This window comes from Bos grunniens, chromosome 18, assembly GCF_055505025.1.
Source record: "Bos grunniens cultivar Pamir isolate PY7600 chromosome 18, Bosgru_T2T1.0, whole genome shotgun sequence".
Lineage (NCBI taxonomy): Eukaryota > Metazoa > Chordata > Mammalia > Artiodactyla > Bovidae > Bos > Bos grunniens.
Window position 1 is genome coordinate 45,659,584 of NC_141182.1, and position 17,906 is coordinate 45,677,489.

The following is a 17,906-nucleotide window of genomic DNA, read 5'->3' on the forward strand; positions in this document are numbered from 1 at the left end:
TAAAGCCTTACCCAGTGAGACCAGGAGGCCACAAGTCTCCAGCATCACCTCCTGGTACAAGGTCCTCTGGGCCAGGTCTAGATGTCTCCATTCCTCCCCAGTGAATGTTATGGCCACATCTTCAAATGATATCAATGCCTGCAAAGTCAAACAGAGATGGTGGGGTGACTGTATAGCTATTAAATTAGAGCCTACTGCTTGGTTAGTGACAGAAACTCAGATAGACCCAAGGCCTGAATCCCTAAGTATCTCCTGAGAACCCAGCTCTGTGCTGGGTTCAAGAGGGAGGGAGGTAGTGCTGTAGACGGAATACAAATAGTGTGAGAGAGAAAAGCCACCTATATGGGAATCCACTGGAGACTGATGCAAAACAAAAGTAATCTTGTGTGGACTGTGAGTCCGTTGCTGTAATCCAAGCAAGGTTAAGAGCAGTGGCAGCTGAGCCTCACTGGTCTGCCCTCTATGCCTGCACCTCAGGGCTTTAGATGCTGTGTTAAAGCAACTAAAAGTATCTAGGTCTAAAAGTATCTAGAAGTCACCTAGACTTCTTGGGATTTAAATCCAACCTTTTGAACCAAAACATGCTAATTTCTTCGAGCCTCAGTTTCCACATCAATACAACAATAGTTCCAACTTCACCAGGTTCGCAGAGATTAAAGTGAAAATGTTCATAAAGCAAACAAATGCAGTGCCCAGCACTTGTCAGTGCTTAATGTGTATTTGTGAATTTCATTATTCCTCTCACAGCCCATAAGGTAAACACCATCACTGTCTCCATTTCACAATCAGCAAATGGGGGCTCAAAGTCAAGCTGCCCAGAGTAACATGTCTAATGAGAAGGGAAAAGATTTGAACCCAGGTCCCTGTGGTCCAGCCACGATAGAGGATTTAGATTTGATCTAGGTATCATGGCAGCTCCAGAAGGTAGAATCTTTCATTCATCAACCACTTACTGAACACTTGGTACAGGTCCTGCATTCTTCTAAGCCTGGGGACAGGAACTCCCACATACCTGACAAGGAACTAAATAAATAAGCAAGATAAAGTCATATGGCCTTAGGGGCTCCGAAATGAAGAAAAATAAGATGACTACAGAGATTACAGGAGACTTTAGATGGGGCAATCAGGAAAACCTCTCTGAGCAGATGTGGAACAAGGCTGGAATGAATTAGGGAGCAAGCCAGGAAAAATGGATAAACAAGCAAAGTTCTGAAGGTGATCAGAGCTTTGTTGACAGCAAACAAAGTGGTGTGCTGAAGAATAACTTAGGGCCTGTCCATGTGTTTACATCCCTTGAGACACAACATTCCTATGCACTGTCATTAATGAAAATTGTAATGGATTCATTTTTGAAATATAAGTAAATGTGTTAGGGAAATGTTACCGTCAGTGGCAAGCCAATGGACTTGTACCCAGATGGTACCTACAGAGAAATCCGGTGACAGGCTTGTCTTCTGCTCTGTCCAGGGAACTTCTACTCCTATTAGCTGCTGCTGCTGCTGCTAAGTCACTTCAGTCGTGTCCGACTCTGTGCGACCCCATAGACGGCAACCCACCAGGCTCCGCCGTCCCTGGGATTCTCCAGGCAAGAACACTGGAGTGGGTTGCCATTTCCTTCTCCAATGCATGAACGTGAAAAGTGAAAGTGAAGTCGCTCAGTTCTGACTCTCAGCGACCCCATGGACTGCAGCCTACCAGGCTCCTCCGTCCATGGGATTTTCCAGGCAGAAGTACTGGAGTGGGGTGCCATTGCCTTCTCCAATTAGAGGAGCAGCCAATTCCAGAAACACTGTTCCCACCCCACTTCTGCTCTCCAGGCTGTCTCCTCTGTCTCCCAGTTCACAGCTGCGCTGAGGCCGGAGGCAGGGACGTCTGAGGGTCAAACTCCACCTGGGGTGAGCCTGAGATAACAGCAGGACCAGGAGAGTCCTTCTCCGGAAATAATATCCAGAGTGATGCTCTCTGGGTTGTGCTGAGCACTCAAGGACACATGTCACAAGCATATCCTCTCCAGTTCCTCCGACCAAGAGACAAAAGTTGTTAACACTTCAATTTTAGACCCGAGGGAATAGAGGCCAAGGGCCGTGAATCCATAAGCTTAGAGCCAATTATGGGTGCCTCTCTTTACAACACTTGGCCTGGATTCAGAACCCTGGATTGGAACTGATGAGCACTGTCGTTCCCACACCCCATTCTCACCGAACCTCCAGATCCGAGCGTATTAAGACGGAAAGGTGGAGAGGCCCGGGATTCCCTATATCACAGAGTGGCACTATGCGGACCGCGACCCCAGCGCACTTGGGCAACCTCCACTCACCAGCGCCGGCGCCGCCATGGGACCCGTGGGCAGAGCGGGACGGCGGGAAGCGGTGACAAAAGCAGGTAGAGCGGGCTCAGCCGACCTGAGGCCAGCCCTGCACGGAAGTATCTGGGACCTGAAAGTCCGCGGTGTGGAATGCGTATAAGGCCCAGGGAGCCGCCTCTGGGAGCTGTGGGGACGGAGGGCTCGGAGCTCGAATGCTCGGCTGACAACCCGTTCCAAGCGGGGTCACTGTTCACACAAAAGTGTGGTGGTGGGTTCTTGTCTCCTCACGGCTCTTTGCTCGGTACAGAAGACCTTTTTCCGTGGAGCGGTCAATGTTTAATGTTCCAGGGAAGGAAACCCATAAAGCTAGACAGACCGCTTGTAAACGACATCCTAATACTAGACCAAGAAGTCCCGCCCAAGCTGCCACCAGCGCCCGCCTCCGCTTTACGTCATTGGCTCAGCGCCCAAGGCCGTCATTGGAGACACTGCCTTCTGGGTAATGTAGTTTCTGACTTCATCCTGGTGAACCAAGGAGCTCACTTCCGGTTTTCTATGGAAACTGTGTCTTAAGGTTCCATGGCATCTGGTCCTATCACTTCATGGCAAATAGAAGGGGAAAGAGGGGAAGCAGTGACAGACTTTATTTTCTCGGGCTCCAAAATCACTGCGGGTGGTGACTGCAGCCATGAAATTAAATAACACTTGCTCCTTGAAAGAAAAATTAAGACAAACTTGCTGCTGCTGCTGCTGCTGCGTCACTCCAGTCGTGTCCGACTCTATGAGACCCCACAGAGAGCAGTCCGCCAGGCTCCCCAGTCCTTGGGATTCTCCAGGCAAGAACACTGGAGTGGGTTGCCATTTCTTTCTCCAAAGCTGCTGCTGCTGCTAAGTCACTTCAGTTGTGTCCAACTCTGTGTGACCCCATAGACAGCAGCCCAACCAGGCTTCCCCGTCCCTGGGATTCTCAAGGCAAGAACACTGGAGTGGGTTTCCATTTCCTTCTCCACTGCATGAAAGTGAAGAGTGAAAGTGAAGTCGCTCAGTCGTGTCCGACTCTTAGCGACCCCACGGACTGTAGCCTACCAGGCTCCTCGGTCCACGGGATTTTCCAGGCAAGAATACTGGAGTGGGGTGCCATTTCCTTCTCCATCTCCAAATCTAGACAGCATATATAAAAAGTAGAGATATCATTTTGCCAACAAAGGTCCCTATAGTCAAAGCTATGTTTTTTCCAGTAGTCATGTATGGGATGTGAGCGTTGGACCATAAAGAAGGCCAAGCACCAAAGAATTGATGCTTTTGAACTGTGGTGTTGCGGAAGACTCTTGAGAGTCCTTTGGACTGCAAAGAGATCAAATCAACCCTGAATATTCATTGGAAGGACAGATGCTAAAGCTGAAGCTTCAGTACTTTGGCCACTGATGGGGAGAGCCAACTCATTGGAAAAGACCCTGATGCTAGGAAAGATTGAAGGCAGGAGGAGAAGGGGTTGACAGAGAACAAAATGGTGGGATGTCATCACCAACTCCACGGACATGAGTTTGAGCAAACTCTGGGAGACGGTGAAGGACAGGGAAGCCTGGCATGCTGCAATCCATGGGGTCACAAAGAGTCAGACATGACTGAGCCACTGAACAAGGTTCCAAAGGAGGGCACAGCCTCGCTTCCTCTTGAAGGCAAGGCACACTGATTTCCTTGGCCCTTCAGGCAGTGCCCCCCCCCCTTAAAGGGCTCTTACACATGCCCTATTCCTTGACCTTATGCAATGCACTCCTGCCCAGCATTTCACCTCTCTGAGCCAGGATTTATGATGAAAAGTGAAGATTCCCCTAATCCGTGGTTTCCAATTCATAGACCACATCAGCATTACCTGGAATTTGTTACATATCATCAGGCCCCACTTCAGAGCTACTGAATCACATACTCTTGAGTGAGGCCCACGTACCTGTGCCTAAGCCCTGCAAGAGGTTTTAATGCTCCAACACAGTTGAGAACCAGACTCTCCAGTGAATGAGACAAAATTACCTATGTCAGAAGAGATAACTAAAAAGTGCTTAGCACTAGACCTGGGACATAATAATAAATGTGTGCTAAACTGCTTCAGTCATGTCTGACTCTTTGAGACCCTTATGGACCCATAGCTTGCCAGACTCCTCTGTCCATAGGATTCTCCAAACAAGAATATTGGTGTGGGTTGCCATGCTCTCCTCCAGGGAATCTTCCCCACCCAGGGGTTGAACCTGTGTCTCTTACATCTACCTGCATTGGCAGGAGGGTTCTTTGTCATTAGTGCCACCTGGGAAGCCCAAAATGATAAGTACTTGAGAGCTTTTGTTGTCATTTTCAGTCACATTGACTTCACTTGATTTCTTCAGTAGATCAAGTTCTTTTCAACTTGGGTTTTTGGCACATCTAGTTCCTTCATCAGAAATGCTGCTTCCACACCTTGAACCTGATGGAACTATTCCATCCAGCTGGGGTCTGCATGATACCAGCTTCTGTTTACTCTGCTGTCCTTCCTGGCCTTATACCTTAATGCTCATTGTCCTACTTTTACCAAAAAGGACACTGAAAAGTGATATTATGAGGAAATAACAGATCAATATCCCTAACACTTACAGATAGAAAAATCTTCAACAAAATATTAGGAAACCATTCCTCCATCATTTCAATTTTTTAAAGGATTATATGTAATCGTGGATTTATCCCAGGAATGCAAGAATGGTTCAATATAAGAAAATCAAGTAATAGAACACATTAATAAAATTAAGAGAAAAAAGACATGATAATCTCAGTTGACAAAGAAAATGCATTTGATAAAGTCCAACACACTTTTATAATAACAATAATAGTAATAAAACATTCATAAAACTAGAAATAGAGAGCATTTTTCTCAGTGTGATAAACGGCATTCTTGAAAAAGCCACTGTTAAAATTATACTTGATAATGAAAGATTGAAAGCTTTCCCTGCAATATCAGGAACAAAACAAGAATACTTGCTCTAACCACTACCATTCCACACTGTACTAGAAGTTTCAGCCAGAGGCAAAAAGAAGAAGAAAGAAAAAGCATTACATTTGCAAAGGAAAAAGTAAAACTGCCTCTATTCACAGATGACATGATTCTGAGAGGATAACAGGTAGGAAGGCCAGGGGTCTCCAAACGGAGGAAATAGGCTGCAAGTGTCAGACATTTTTTTAAATCTCTCTCTTAAGCAGCAGGAGGAAACAAACTAGTGATATATTTTTTCCCTTCTCTATGCAAATTTTAAAAGAGGTTTCTCTTAAAATACTGTGTTGCCATAATGACACCTGGTTCCACCTGAACTTAACTTTTCTCAAATTTTGAGTGAACCAATATATTTTTCTTACGGAAATGTTTGTCTTAAGCTATGTTAATGTACTATGCATTTACCTCAGACTCTGTCTTCAAGTCCGTTCAGCCTAAAAGCTCAGATTTAGGCTCAGAACTGACTTGACAAACCAGTTTGTTATACTCAGACATTGTTCTCCTAATCTCTGTAAACGAAACTATTTATATGGTAATCTGCTTTTCTACAAGATTCAAGTCAATGTTTTACGGCCCGGGATGACTTATTGCCTGGTGCCAAGATTATCCCAAAATACATCTTGTGGGTGAGGGGCCTGATGCCATTCTCTGAGTTTTAAGACATTCCTTTCTTTCATTAACAGACTGCTAGTAAGAAGGCAATGGCACCCCATTCCAGTACCCTTGCCTGGAAAATCTCATGGACAGAGGAGTCTGGTAGGCTGCAGTCCATGGGGTCTCTAAGAGTCAGACACGACTGAGAGACTTCACTTTCACTTTTCACTTTCACGCATTGGAGAAGGAAATGGCAACCCACTCCAGTGTTCTTGCCTGGAGAATCCCAGGGACGGGGGAACCTGGTAGGCTGCCATCTATGGGGCTGCACAGAGTCGGACACAACTGAAGCGACTTAGCAGCAGTAACTATATAACATCCAGCGAAAGACTAGTAGGCGAGTATTCTTTCTGCCCCCTTCTGATGTCTATGTCAGAAACTTTCTCTATCCCCTTTATACTTTAATAAAACTTTATTACACAAAAGCTCTGAGCGATCAAGCCTTGTCTCTGGCCCCAGATTGAATTCTTTTCCAGAGGCCAAGAATCCCGGCATCTTTCGTGGTTCAGCAACAACCTTTCAATTCTAAATACAGAAAGTATCATAGAATCTACCAGAAAAACTACATGTATTCAGAAAAGTTTCAGGGAACAATAACAACATGCAAAAATCAGTACATTGATGGTGGGAATATAAAATGGATCTGCTTCTGTGAAAAAAGTTTGGTGGTTCCTCAAAAAGTTAGGTGTAGAACTATCACGTGGCATATGATTCCACAGCTGTGTAGATACTTTAGAGAATTGAAAACAAGTATTTCAACAAATACTTGCACATAATGTTAATAGCAACACTATTCTTGATAAACAAAAGTGGAAACAATTAAAATTTTTATCAATGGATGGATAAACAAATTGTGCTATAAACATACAATGGAATATTATTCAGCTATAAAAAGGAATAATACAAAGAATTCTACAATGTGGATCAACTTGGAAAACTATGAAAGGTTTATAAAGAAATAGAGAAAATGGTGAAGCCTAGATGAAGCATCCTTAGATATAATCACACAGCACAAGAGGGAAAAGGCTGAAAATTGAGACTTCATCCATTTTAAAGACATTTGTCCTGTGAAAGTATTTTGAACTGAGTGGAAATGAAGACGCAACATATCAAAATTTGTCAGAGGCAGATAAAACGGTATTTAAAGGATTCATGACATTGTATAGGAGACAGGGATCAAGACCATCTCCATGGAAAAGAAATGCAAAAAAAGCAAAATGGCTGTCTGGGGAGGCCTTACAAATAGCTGTGAAAAGAAGAGAAGTGAAAAGCAAAGGAGAAAAGGAAAGATATAAGCATCTGAATGCAGAGTTCCAAAGAATAGCAAGAAGAGATAAGAAAGCCTTCCTCAGTGATCAGTGCAAAGAAATAGAGGAAAACAACAGAATGGGAAAGACTAGGGATCTCGTCAAGAAAATTAGAGATACCAAGGGAACATTTCATGTAAAGATGGGCTTGATAAAGGATAGAAAGGACCTAACAGAAGCAGAAGATATTAAGAAGAGGTGGCAAGAATACACAGAAGACCTGTACAAAAAAGATCTTCAAGACCCAGATAATCACAATGGTGTAATCACTCACCTAGAGCCAGATATCCTAGAATGTGAAGTCAAGTGGGCCTTAAAAGCATCACTACAAACAAAGCTAGTGGAGATGATGGAATTGCAGTTGAGCTATTTCAAATCCTGAAAGATGATGCTGTGAAAGTGCTGCACTCAATATGCCAGCAAATTTGGAAAACTCAGCAGTGGCCACAAGACTGGAAAAGGTCAGTTTTCATTCTAATCCCAAAGAAAGGCAGTGACAAAGAATGCTCAAACTACCACACAATTGCACTCATCTCACATGCTAGTAAAGTAATGCTCAAATTTCTCCAAGCCAGGCTTCAGCAATATGTGAACCGTGAACTTCCAGATGTTCAAGCTGGTTTTAGAAAAGGCAGAGGAACCAGAAACCAAATTGCCAACATCTGCTGGATCATGGAAAAGGCAAGAGAATTCCAGAAAAACATCTATTTCTGCTTTATTGACTATGCCAAAGCCTTTGACTGTGTGGATCATAATAAACTGTGGAAAATTCTGAAAGAGATGGGAATACCAGACCACCTGACCTGACTCTTGAGAAATTTGTATGCAGATCAGGAAGCAACAGTTAGAACTGGACATGGAACAACAGACTGGAACATGGAACAACAGGTTCCAAATAGGACAAGGAGTACGTCAAGGCTGTATATTGTCACCCTGCTTATTTAACTTATATGCAGAGTACATCATGAGAAATGCTGGGCTGGAAGAAGCACAAGCTGGAATCAAGATTGCCGGGAGAAATATCAATAACCTCAGATATGCAGATGACACCACCCTTATGGCAGAAAGTGAAGAGGAACTAAAAAGCCTCTTGATGAAAGTGAAAGAGGAGAGGGAAAAAGTTGGCTTAAAGCTCAACATTCAGAAAACGAAGATCATGGCATCTGTCCATCACTTCATGGGAAATAGATGGGGAAACAGTGGAAACAGTATCAGACTTTATTTTCCTGGGCTCCAAAATCACTGCAGATAGTGACTGCAGCCATGAAATTAAAAGACGCTTACTCCTTGGAAGAAAAGTTATGACCAACCTAAATAGCATATTCAAAAGCAGAGACATTACTTTGCCAACAAAGGTCCGTCTGGTCAAGGCTATGGTTTTTCCAGTGGTCATGTATGGATGTGAGAGTTGGGCTGTGAAGAAAGCTGAGCGCCGAAGAATTGATGCTTTTGAACTGTGGTGTTGGAGAAGACTCTTGAGAGTCCCTTGGACTGCAAGGAGATCCAACCAGTCCATTCTGAAGGAGATCAGCCCTGGGTGTTCTTTGGAGGGAATGATGCTAAAGCTGAAGCTCCAGTACTTTGACCACCTCATGCAAAGAGTTGACTCATTGGAAAAGACTCTGATGCTGGGAGAGATTGGGGGCAGGAGGGAAGGGGACGACAGAGGATGAGATGGCTGGATGGTATCACTGACTCGATGGACATGAGTCTGGGTGAACTCCGGGAGTTTGTGATGGACAGGGAGGCCTGGTGTGCTGCAATTCATGGGGTCGCAAAGAGTCGGACACGACTGAGCAACTGAACTGAACTGAAAGAGTAATGTATAACATTAACACATTTAAAAAAAAAATGAAAGGTCTTAAATCATGGATCTTAGTCTTCATATTACAAAATCAGAAAAAGAAGAGAAACACAGAGAAACCAGGAAAAGGATATAATAAACATGAAGATGGAAACCAATGAAACAAATCAAAAAAGTAGGGAAAATCACTGAACCCAAAAGCCTTAAGATAAATAAAATATGATTAAGCTCTAGCCAAATTTTATCAAGAAATAGAGAATACACAAATTATGAAGTCAAGAACAATATAATAGCACTACAGATTGTATGTATATTAAATGTTAATGTGGGAATATAGTGAACTTTCCTTTATGGCATTAATTGAAAAACTTTAGGGAAATGGACAATTAAAAACACACACACACACACAAACCATGAAAGCTCAGTTAATAATAATAGTTAACCTATTTAGCCCCATTTCTATTATAGAAATTAAGTTTCTATTTAGAAACATTCTTACAAAGCAAATTGCAGGCTTAAATGGCTTCACTGAAGAAGTAATACCAATACTACAGAAACTTTTCCAAAAACTGGAAGAGTAGGGAATGTTTACTCAATATATTATGAGAACTTAGCATTATTTGATACCACAACCAGACTGAGGCATTACAAGAAAAATGCATATCAACATCCCTTATGAGCATACATGCAGAAATCCCAGTAAGATTTTAGCAAATCGAATCCAGCTATTTATGAAAAGGATTATGCGTCAAGACAAAGAAGAGTTTACTTCTGAAATGTAAGGTTTGCTTCTCCACTTTCACAGCACTCATTTCTCAACTCTTCAGTGTCAACTTCTTGATGCACAATAAGAGTGGAGGTCTGTATAAAGAATTCCCCTCACTATCCCCCTCATAAGTCCTTTATCCAATACAGATTCTCTAGTACTGACCAAGTGTAAAATTGTAGCTGAAGGCTTTTCCAAATTCACTTCACTTGTAATGCCTTTGCACAGCAGGAAAAGCTGCAGCACACCTGGTGCTGCTGTAAGGCTGCTCTCCTCCCCTCCAGCAGGTCATTCCCCTGTGAATGACTTGATGCTGGAGAAAGCCTGACATGACCAAGCAGTCCTTCCCAACCTTCCTGCATCTGAACAACTTCCCTGATGTGTTGTCTGTGTAGTTCTTTAAAAGGGAGGCTTTGCCCTCTCCCTTCTGGTGGACTTCTTTTTTAAAAGTATTCTTGTTTATTTACTTACTATTTTTGGCTGTACTGGGTCTTTGTTGCTGAGCGTGGATTTTCTCTAGTTGCAGTGAGCGGGGCTACTCTCTAGTTGTGGTGCCCAGGCTTCTCATTGTGGTGGCTTCTCTTATTGCAGAGCACAGGCTCTAGGCACATGGGCTGCAGTAGTTGCAGCATGCAGACTCTAGAGCACATGCTCAATAGTTGTAGTGCATGGGCTTAGCTGCTCCGCAGCGTGTGGAATCTTCCCAGACCAGGGATCAAACCCATGTTCCCTGCATTGGCAGGCAGATTCTTATCCAGCGTGCCACCAGGGAAGTCCTCTGATGGACTTCTTGACATTCTGCTGCATCTGTTGCTGGTGAGGGTTTGCACTAAATCAGAACACTCTCCACTTATCAGACCAGTGTGTGGTCTCTGCCCTGGGTGTGTGCTTTTGTATCCAGCCAGGTGCAAAATGTTTTTCAAGAGTAGGTCATGCATATACAGAGATAGGTCTGCTGAGTGGGATTCCTAACATGCGACACTCCTGCTGTGTTCAGACACTCCTCACTCTCCACTCCATGCCAAAACACTGAAAGCTGAGAAAAGGCTGGAGAAATTCTTGTTAACTTTGATGGGAGGAAACAGCCCATCACAAATGTATGCCTGACCCAAGAATGACTGCATGGGCTTGTTGGGAAGATGAAGGCATTGAGGTCAGAGTAAGGAAGGGATGCTGTGCACTAGTCAGCCTCTAGAGGTCATAGAATCTAGAGTTCAGCTTTAACAGTGCCACATCCTCACCAAAGTAAAGGATCTGAGGATGGAGCATGGAAGTGGATGGAAAGGCAGGGTCTTAACTTACTTCTCTGTGAATGTTTTTTTAGCAGGATCTTGGCAGCTGGTAACACACAAACCCTGTGCAGAACAATGTGTCCAAGCCCAGAAAAATCTGATTAGAGCTGAGTTGCTGGTATTCAAGGACTATTAATAGAAATGTGCATCATTCTTCAGTTGGTAAATCATGTCCTACTCTTTGCACCCCCATGGACTGAAGCATGCTAGGCTCCTCTGTCCTCCACTATCTCTTGGAGTTTGCTCAAATTCATGTCCACTGAGTCAGTGATGCTATCTAGCCATCTCATCCTCTGCTGCCCTCTTCTCCTTTTGTCTTCAGTGTTTCCCAGCAAAAGAGGTCTTTTCCACTTCTTCCCATCAGGTGGCTGAAGTATTGGAGCTTCTGCTTTAGCATCAGTCCTTCTAATGAATATTTAATTTCCTTTACTGGTTTGATCTCCTTGCAGTGCAAGGGACTCTCAAGAGTCTTCTCCAACACCACAGTTCGAAAGCATCATTTTTTGTGCGCTCAGCCTTCTTTACGCTCCAACTCTCACCTCCATACATGACTATTGGAAAAACTATAGCCTTGACTATACAGACCTTTGTTGGAAAAGTGATGTGATATCTCTGCTTTTTAATAAGCTGTCTAGGTTTATCATACATACAACACATTAATCGTAGGCTGATGTTGGAGAGTCCTGAGGAGTAAGTAGTGGAGAGAGTGAGACGTGGAGACTGCAACCAAGCATCCACAGCCCAGCATAGAAGTAACAAGTGGCCAAGTTTCAAGAATGGAGAAGGAATGATATAGAAGAGGTACGGCCATCAGCGTTGGAGCACAAACAATGGTGAACAGGGGACAGAGTTCTGGAGTGATGTGAACTTAGTCCTGATGTTATGCTGTCCCCCAGGTCCCACTTAGCAAGGCTGTACCCCCTCTGAGAACCTCTTCTCACAGTGGTAGTAATGTCTGCTCTGCTCAGGCACACAGAGCTCTTCCCTTGACTGCAGTTGGGGACCTAGAAGATGTGGCGAGTTCTAAGGGAAAGACATGGCAGGTGAAATTGCCCCTGTGAACTACTCTACCACAGACTACAGGAAAGAAAATCTAAATGAAACAAAACAAAACAAACAAATCTCTATGAGGAATGTCTTGTGGGAACAATCTAGTGGTCCCAGCCAAGCAGTATCTATGTCAATGCCTATAATTACTGTCACAGTCAGAACCCAGGAAATATCCACTGAAAAGTGGGGCTGAACCCAAATTACATAACTGTTCCAAAACTGAACAACCATCTGAGGAGGGAATGGGATCCACTGGGTTGATCTCAAGACTAATGACTCTTGGCCCCTTATCTGCAGGACTTCAGGATGGCAGTTTTGGGGCTGACAGAGGACTGGACTGCTTAAAGTAGTACATAGGCTTGCCCCTGGAATACTGGCACATATGCCAGAAAAGTGGGGAAGGAGGAGGTGCCCATGCTCCAGCTGTGGGAGAAGGGGACAGGCAGAAACCAGCTCAGGTCACCAGGGTAGATGTGAAGGTTTCACACAGTGAAGCTGTTAAGTGCAGAGTTGTCCAGCACCACTTCACAGTACAGGATTCTCAGCCTTATCAAGCTATCCCCACTGCCCCCAGGGAAAATGAAATGGCACTATCCTCAAAGGTCACACAGCCCTTTGTGTGGGAGCAATTGATTCCATGAGCAGCAGGTCACAGTCCATCCTCCCACACATCCATCCCGTGCTCAACCTCTTTCCCAACTTCCCAATTCAGAGGAGCTACCAGACACTCGTGATCACTCTCAACTCATATTCCAGTGACTGTTAACCCACAGTAGAGACAGACAGGCAGGCAGACAGACAGCAACAAAGCTCTGGGCCTGATAGGCAGGGTATTTTAAGATGTTACCTGGGGTTTGTTTTAATCAGGTGTGGCAAAATGACAGACATGGAGAAAACTTTCTTTGAAAGAGAAGTTTATGACTTACAGTTCCCAAGAGGAAGGAGCATGGCAAGCCATGCAGGGCCACATGGGGAGGCACCAGGGTTGGTCAAGAGGCAGAAAGAGTGAGGAGAAAACAGACCAGAGACCACTGTGGTTTTTGCAGGAGGGAGTGGGCTAAGTGGTGTCTAGTTGTCCAGCACTTGGCCCTGGGGCCACTGAGGACAGGGGGATAGTGTCTCAGGCTGCAGGAGCCTGATAAAAGGAGGTGGGGGTATGGACTTAGACTGTTGGTGTGCATATCAAGGAGTTGCTCACAGGTAACTTGTTTACTGCCTCTAGGAACTAGCTAGCTCTAGGAGGGGTAGTCTCTCCAGAATCAGCAAGGCCTCTAAGACATCAAAGCCTCATGAATACAGAAAATAAAAAAACATGATGAGTACAACCCCATCTCCTGGTGTCACTGAGAACATAACTCAGTCTTCTTCCTTGATCCCCAACACTAGGGCCCTGGAGTCACCAGTTAACACTTCCTCCCCACATGGATATCACTCTTAAGACTACACTTCTCTCACAACTCTAGAACCCCCATGAACCCCCAACACCACTGCTACCCAACTCCTGGCCCATACCCTAGCCTTCTCCATAGACTCCCCACAAGTCACTCTGCACATGGCATTCAGAGAGCATTTGGCAAATGTAACCAGGATCTCATCTGGCCCAGACCTTCTGTATTAGCTTCCTAGTGCTGCTGTAACAGAGTACCATACACTGAACAATAGAAATTTATTATCTCCCAGGTCCGCAGGTGAGAAGTCTGAAATCACAGAGTTGGCAGGACCATGCTCTCTGATGGCTCTAGGGGAGAATCCTTCCTTATTTGTCTAGCTTCTGGCTGTCCCTGGTATTCCTTGGCTTGTAGATGTATTTACAGCTCCAGTCACCTGGCCATCTTCTGTGTGTCTTCACATCATTTTCTCTTTGTGAGCATATGTCTCTGTGTCCATTTTCCCCCTTTTCTGAGGACACCAGTCATATTGGATTAAGATCCAGTCTGACAACCTCCTTTTAGCTTAATTACCTCTATAAAAAAAAGTAAGATCACATCCTGAGGTGCTGTATGTTAGCGCTTCAGCATATCTTTTAGAGGAGACATGATTAAACCTACTAGCAAGGGCAGCATTCAGTCCTGCTCTATTGGCTTCCCTCTAGGCTCTGTTCTTGATTTCATAACTGCAACCTCAGTCATAACTACACACAAATGTCTGATGTCCTCGATACTTTTCTCATCTGAGTTGCACAATCTGTCCCTTCATCACCGATGGTCACCAGGTTAAAAGCCCAGTATGTTCACAGAGGGGTGAATAAGCATCAGGCCAGGCCTTACTGTAGTCTTATTTCCATTCCTGCTAAACCCCAGCATCCAAAAATCCACTCTCCCTTGGGGGAAGGATGGTGGGAAGGGATAGTTAGGGAGTTTGGGATGGACATGTACATACTGCTATATTTAAAATGGATAATCAGCAGGGATTGACTGTATAATAACACAGGGAACTCTGCTCTATGTTATGTGGCAGGCTGGATGGGAGGGGAATTTGGGGGAGAATGGATACATGCATATGTATGGCTGAGTCCCTTTGTTTTCCACCTGAAACTATCACAACATTGCTAATGGGCTATACTCCAATATAAAATAAAAAGTTAAAAAAATGAAATAAAATCTACGTCCCCCTGGAATATTTGGCCACCTGCCAGACCCTGATCTTCCTACAAACACCCCTCAAGGCCACTATATTCCCTCTACTGTCCTTGTGATGCCCACCATCCTCACACATTGGCCCAGGCAAGATAAAACAGACCTCGGGTCCCACTCTCTCCTTTCTTTCCTTGCATTTTTGTTGCCACCATGACCAGAAAATTTCACCTCCTAAATCTAACCCACAGTTCCACACTCATCCATACACCAGATGCGATGTTTCAGATGCTTATAACCTGCAAGCCTCCCCAGCACACCCTAATTGTGTGTCTAGTTCTGCCTATTCATAACCTCCACTCAAGGGGTCTCTGAAACACCAGACTCAACATTGAACCATTTGGCTCCTTTAAAATTTTATTCTTTTTTTTTTAATTGGAGTATAATTACTTTATAATGTTATGTTAGGTTCTGCTGTACAACAACATGAATCAGTCATATATTTACATATATTCCCTCTCTCTTGAGTCTTCCTCTCAACCCCTCTAAAACTTTTTATTCTTGAAAATAGATCATGAAGAAGGGTTTCATAACTATAGGCAGGCCTATTGCCTAACAGACGATTCTGACGAGCCAAATGATTGAACACCTGAGAACATCACGTCAAACTGCCCTTAGGCCAAAGCTGAAGGGAACTGACATGATTTCAAGAAGGTGATGGCAGTTGACAAGACATTGTTCACCTCTAATTCTCAGGAATTTCACCCTGTTCCAGCCTCCCCTCTGGGTCTCAGAGAAGCCACACCCAGGTCCAAGTCTATGGGGTCGCACAGAGTCGGACATGACTGAAGCGACTTAGCAGCAGCAGCAGCAGACTGGTGACTCAGTCACCAGGGACTGCCCTCATCAAGACTTAATCACTTCATCACCTGCACCTGCCATCCACAGGTGAGCACAAATTAAGTGTACGTCTGGGGAGAGAAAAAGGGATTGCTGAGCACCTAGTCAGTTTCTAGCACGATCAATCAATTTGGCCACCAGATTATCTGTTATATTATTTCTCCCACGTGCTCAACACTCTCAACCTTTTTATGTGACAATCCCAAAGCCCATTCAATCACTGCCTCCATCAATGATAGAATTTCTGTTCCCAGCCTAACCTCAGACCTGGAGGCTTTCCTCCAGGTTCAGGGACACAATGAAAGGGACCTATTCAAATTGCTGACGAAATAACTGCTCATCTAACTTTCTAAACACATTGATAGTGTCTTTGGAGTAAGAGTATAGAATAAACTACTTCACATCACAAATGAGAAATTTAATGTAGAATTAACCTGCATAAAACAAACATTTTTTTTAAGGATCTTCTATTTAATGATGATGAAAAGTGATCCCAGGTGAAAGATCTGTGATGATAGAAGAAATGAGGCTTCAAAAGAGAGATGCATCTGTGGATTTAAAAAAAAGCTCATTATCTGTGTAAAACACGAATAATATTCCATTATGAAGTCAGAATGACAGCATTACCATGTGCAGCCTCAATAACATAAATATATACTCAACTGAAAACTAATATTAATATTTTATTTTTAATAACATGTACATACTGAGATGGGACAAACTGGTTGATGTTCTAAGTCTCTCAATATTGTGGAGGAGGGAGGTAAGGTGTTTGAAACTCTTTGTTCTGTTTTGTTAAATAAGTGTTTGTTAGCTTAATACTAGGAATCACAATATACAATTCAAACTAGAAGAAAGAAAATTTGGACTGTAAATAAGTAATCAGTCAAAATTTTTAAAAATGACCACTTAAAGAACAGTGAGTCAAAGAAATTTGCATAATAAAAGAATATAGTTAAAGTAAAATACATTAACATTAAGTGAATATACCAGAGATGTTCAAATTAGCTGTCACTATGCTATCCGGTCCCATCACTTCATGGGAAATAGATGGGGAAACAGTGGAAACAGTGTCAGACTTTATTTTTCTGGGCTCCAAAATCACTGCAGATGGTAACTGCAGCCATGAAATTAAAAGACGCTTACTCCTTGGAAGGAAAGTTATGACCAACCTAGAGAACATATTCAAAAGCAGAGACATTACTTTGCCAACAAAGGTCCATCTAGTCAAGGCTATGGTTTTTTCAGTGGTCATGTATGGATGTGAGAATTGGACTGTGAAGAAAGCTGAGCACCGAAGAATTGATGCTTTTGAACTGTGGTGTTGGAGAAGACTCTTGAGAGTCCCTTGTACTGCAAGGAGATCCAACCAGTCCATTCTGAAGGAGATCAGCCCTGGGATTTCTTTGGAAGGAATGATGCTAAAGCTGAAACTCCAGTACTTTGGCCACCTCATGTGAAGAGTTGACTCACTGGAAAAGACCCTGATGCTGGGAGGGATTGGGGGCAAGAGGAGAAGGGGACGACAGAGAATGAGATGGCTGGATGGCATCACTGACTCGATGGACATGAGTCTGAGTGAACTCTGGGAGTTGGTGATGGACAGGGAGGCCTGGCATGCTGCAATTCATGGGGTCGCAAAGAGTCGGACATGACTGAGCGACTGATCTGATCTGATCTGATGCTTCCCGGGTGGCTTGGATGGTAAAGAATCTGCCTGCAATGCAGGAGACCCAGGTTCAATCCCTGGATTGGGAAGTCCCCTTGGAAAAGGGAATGGCTATCCACTCCAGTAATCTTGCCTGGAGAATTCCATGGACAAAGGAGCCTGTTGGGCTATAGCCCATGGGATTGCAAAGAGTCAGACACAACTGAGCGAATCTCACTCACTCATCTGGGCTTTACAAATTAGCAGTCAGTGACCTTTATTGAGACCAAAATACCTTATATGAGGAATTTAATTTTCATTCAGATCAGATCAGATCAGTCATTCAGTCGTGTCCGACTCTGCGACCCCATGAATCGCAGCATGCCAGGCCTCCCTGTCCATCACCAACTCCCAGAGTTCACTCAGACTCACGTCCATCGAGTCAGTGATGCCATCCAGCCATCTCATTCTCTGTCATCCCCTTCTCCTCTTGCCCCCAATCCCTCCCAGCATCAGGGTCTTTTCCAGTGAGTCAACTCCTCGCATGAGGTGGCCAAAGTACTGGAGTTTCAGCTTTAGCATCATTCCTTCCAA

At 44.0% G+C, this 17,906-nt stretch overlaps 1 protein-coding gene across 5 annotated transcripts in view; it reads right to left on the reverse strand.

Moving 5' to 3' along the window:
* Window positions 1-2,811, reverse strand: part of ZNF599 (zinc finger protein 599) — a 28,545-nt gene extending 25,734 nt beyond the window's left edge. For 3 of the 5 annotated variants that reach the window (XM_086351974.1, XM_086351972.1, XM_086351973.1), the window contains exons 1-2: window positions 954-1,134; window positions 12-138 (exon numbers count right to left, since the gene is read on the reverse strand). In XM_086351974.1, the coding sequence (XP_086208100.1) occupies window positions 12-138; window positions 954-1,010 (184 nt within the window). In that variant the 5' untranslated portion in view covers window positions 1,011-1,134. Of the gene's footprint in view, window positions 1-11; window positions 139-953; window positions 1,135-2,317 lie in introns of those variants that run through there. The other 2 variants (XM_086351976.1, XM_086351975.1) reach the window with 1 other exon arrangement.
* Window positions 2,812-17,906: the final 15,095 nt, after the last annotated feature.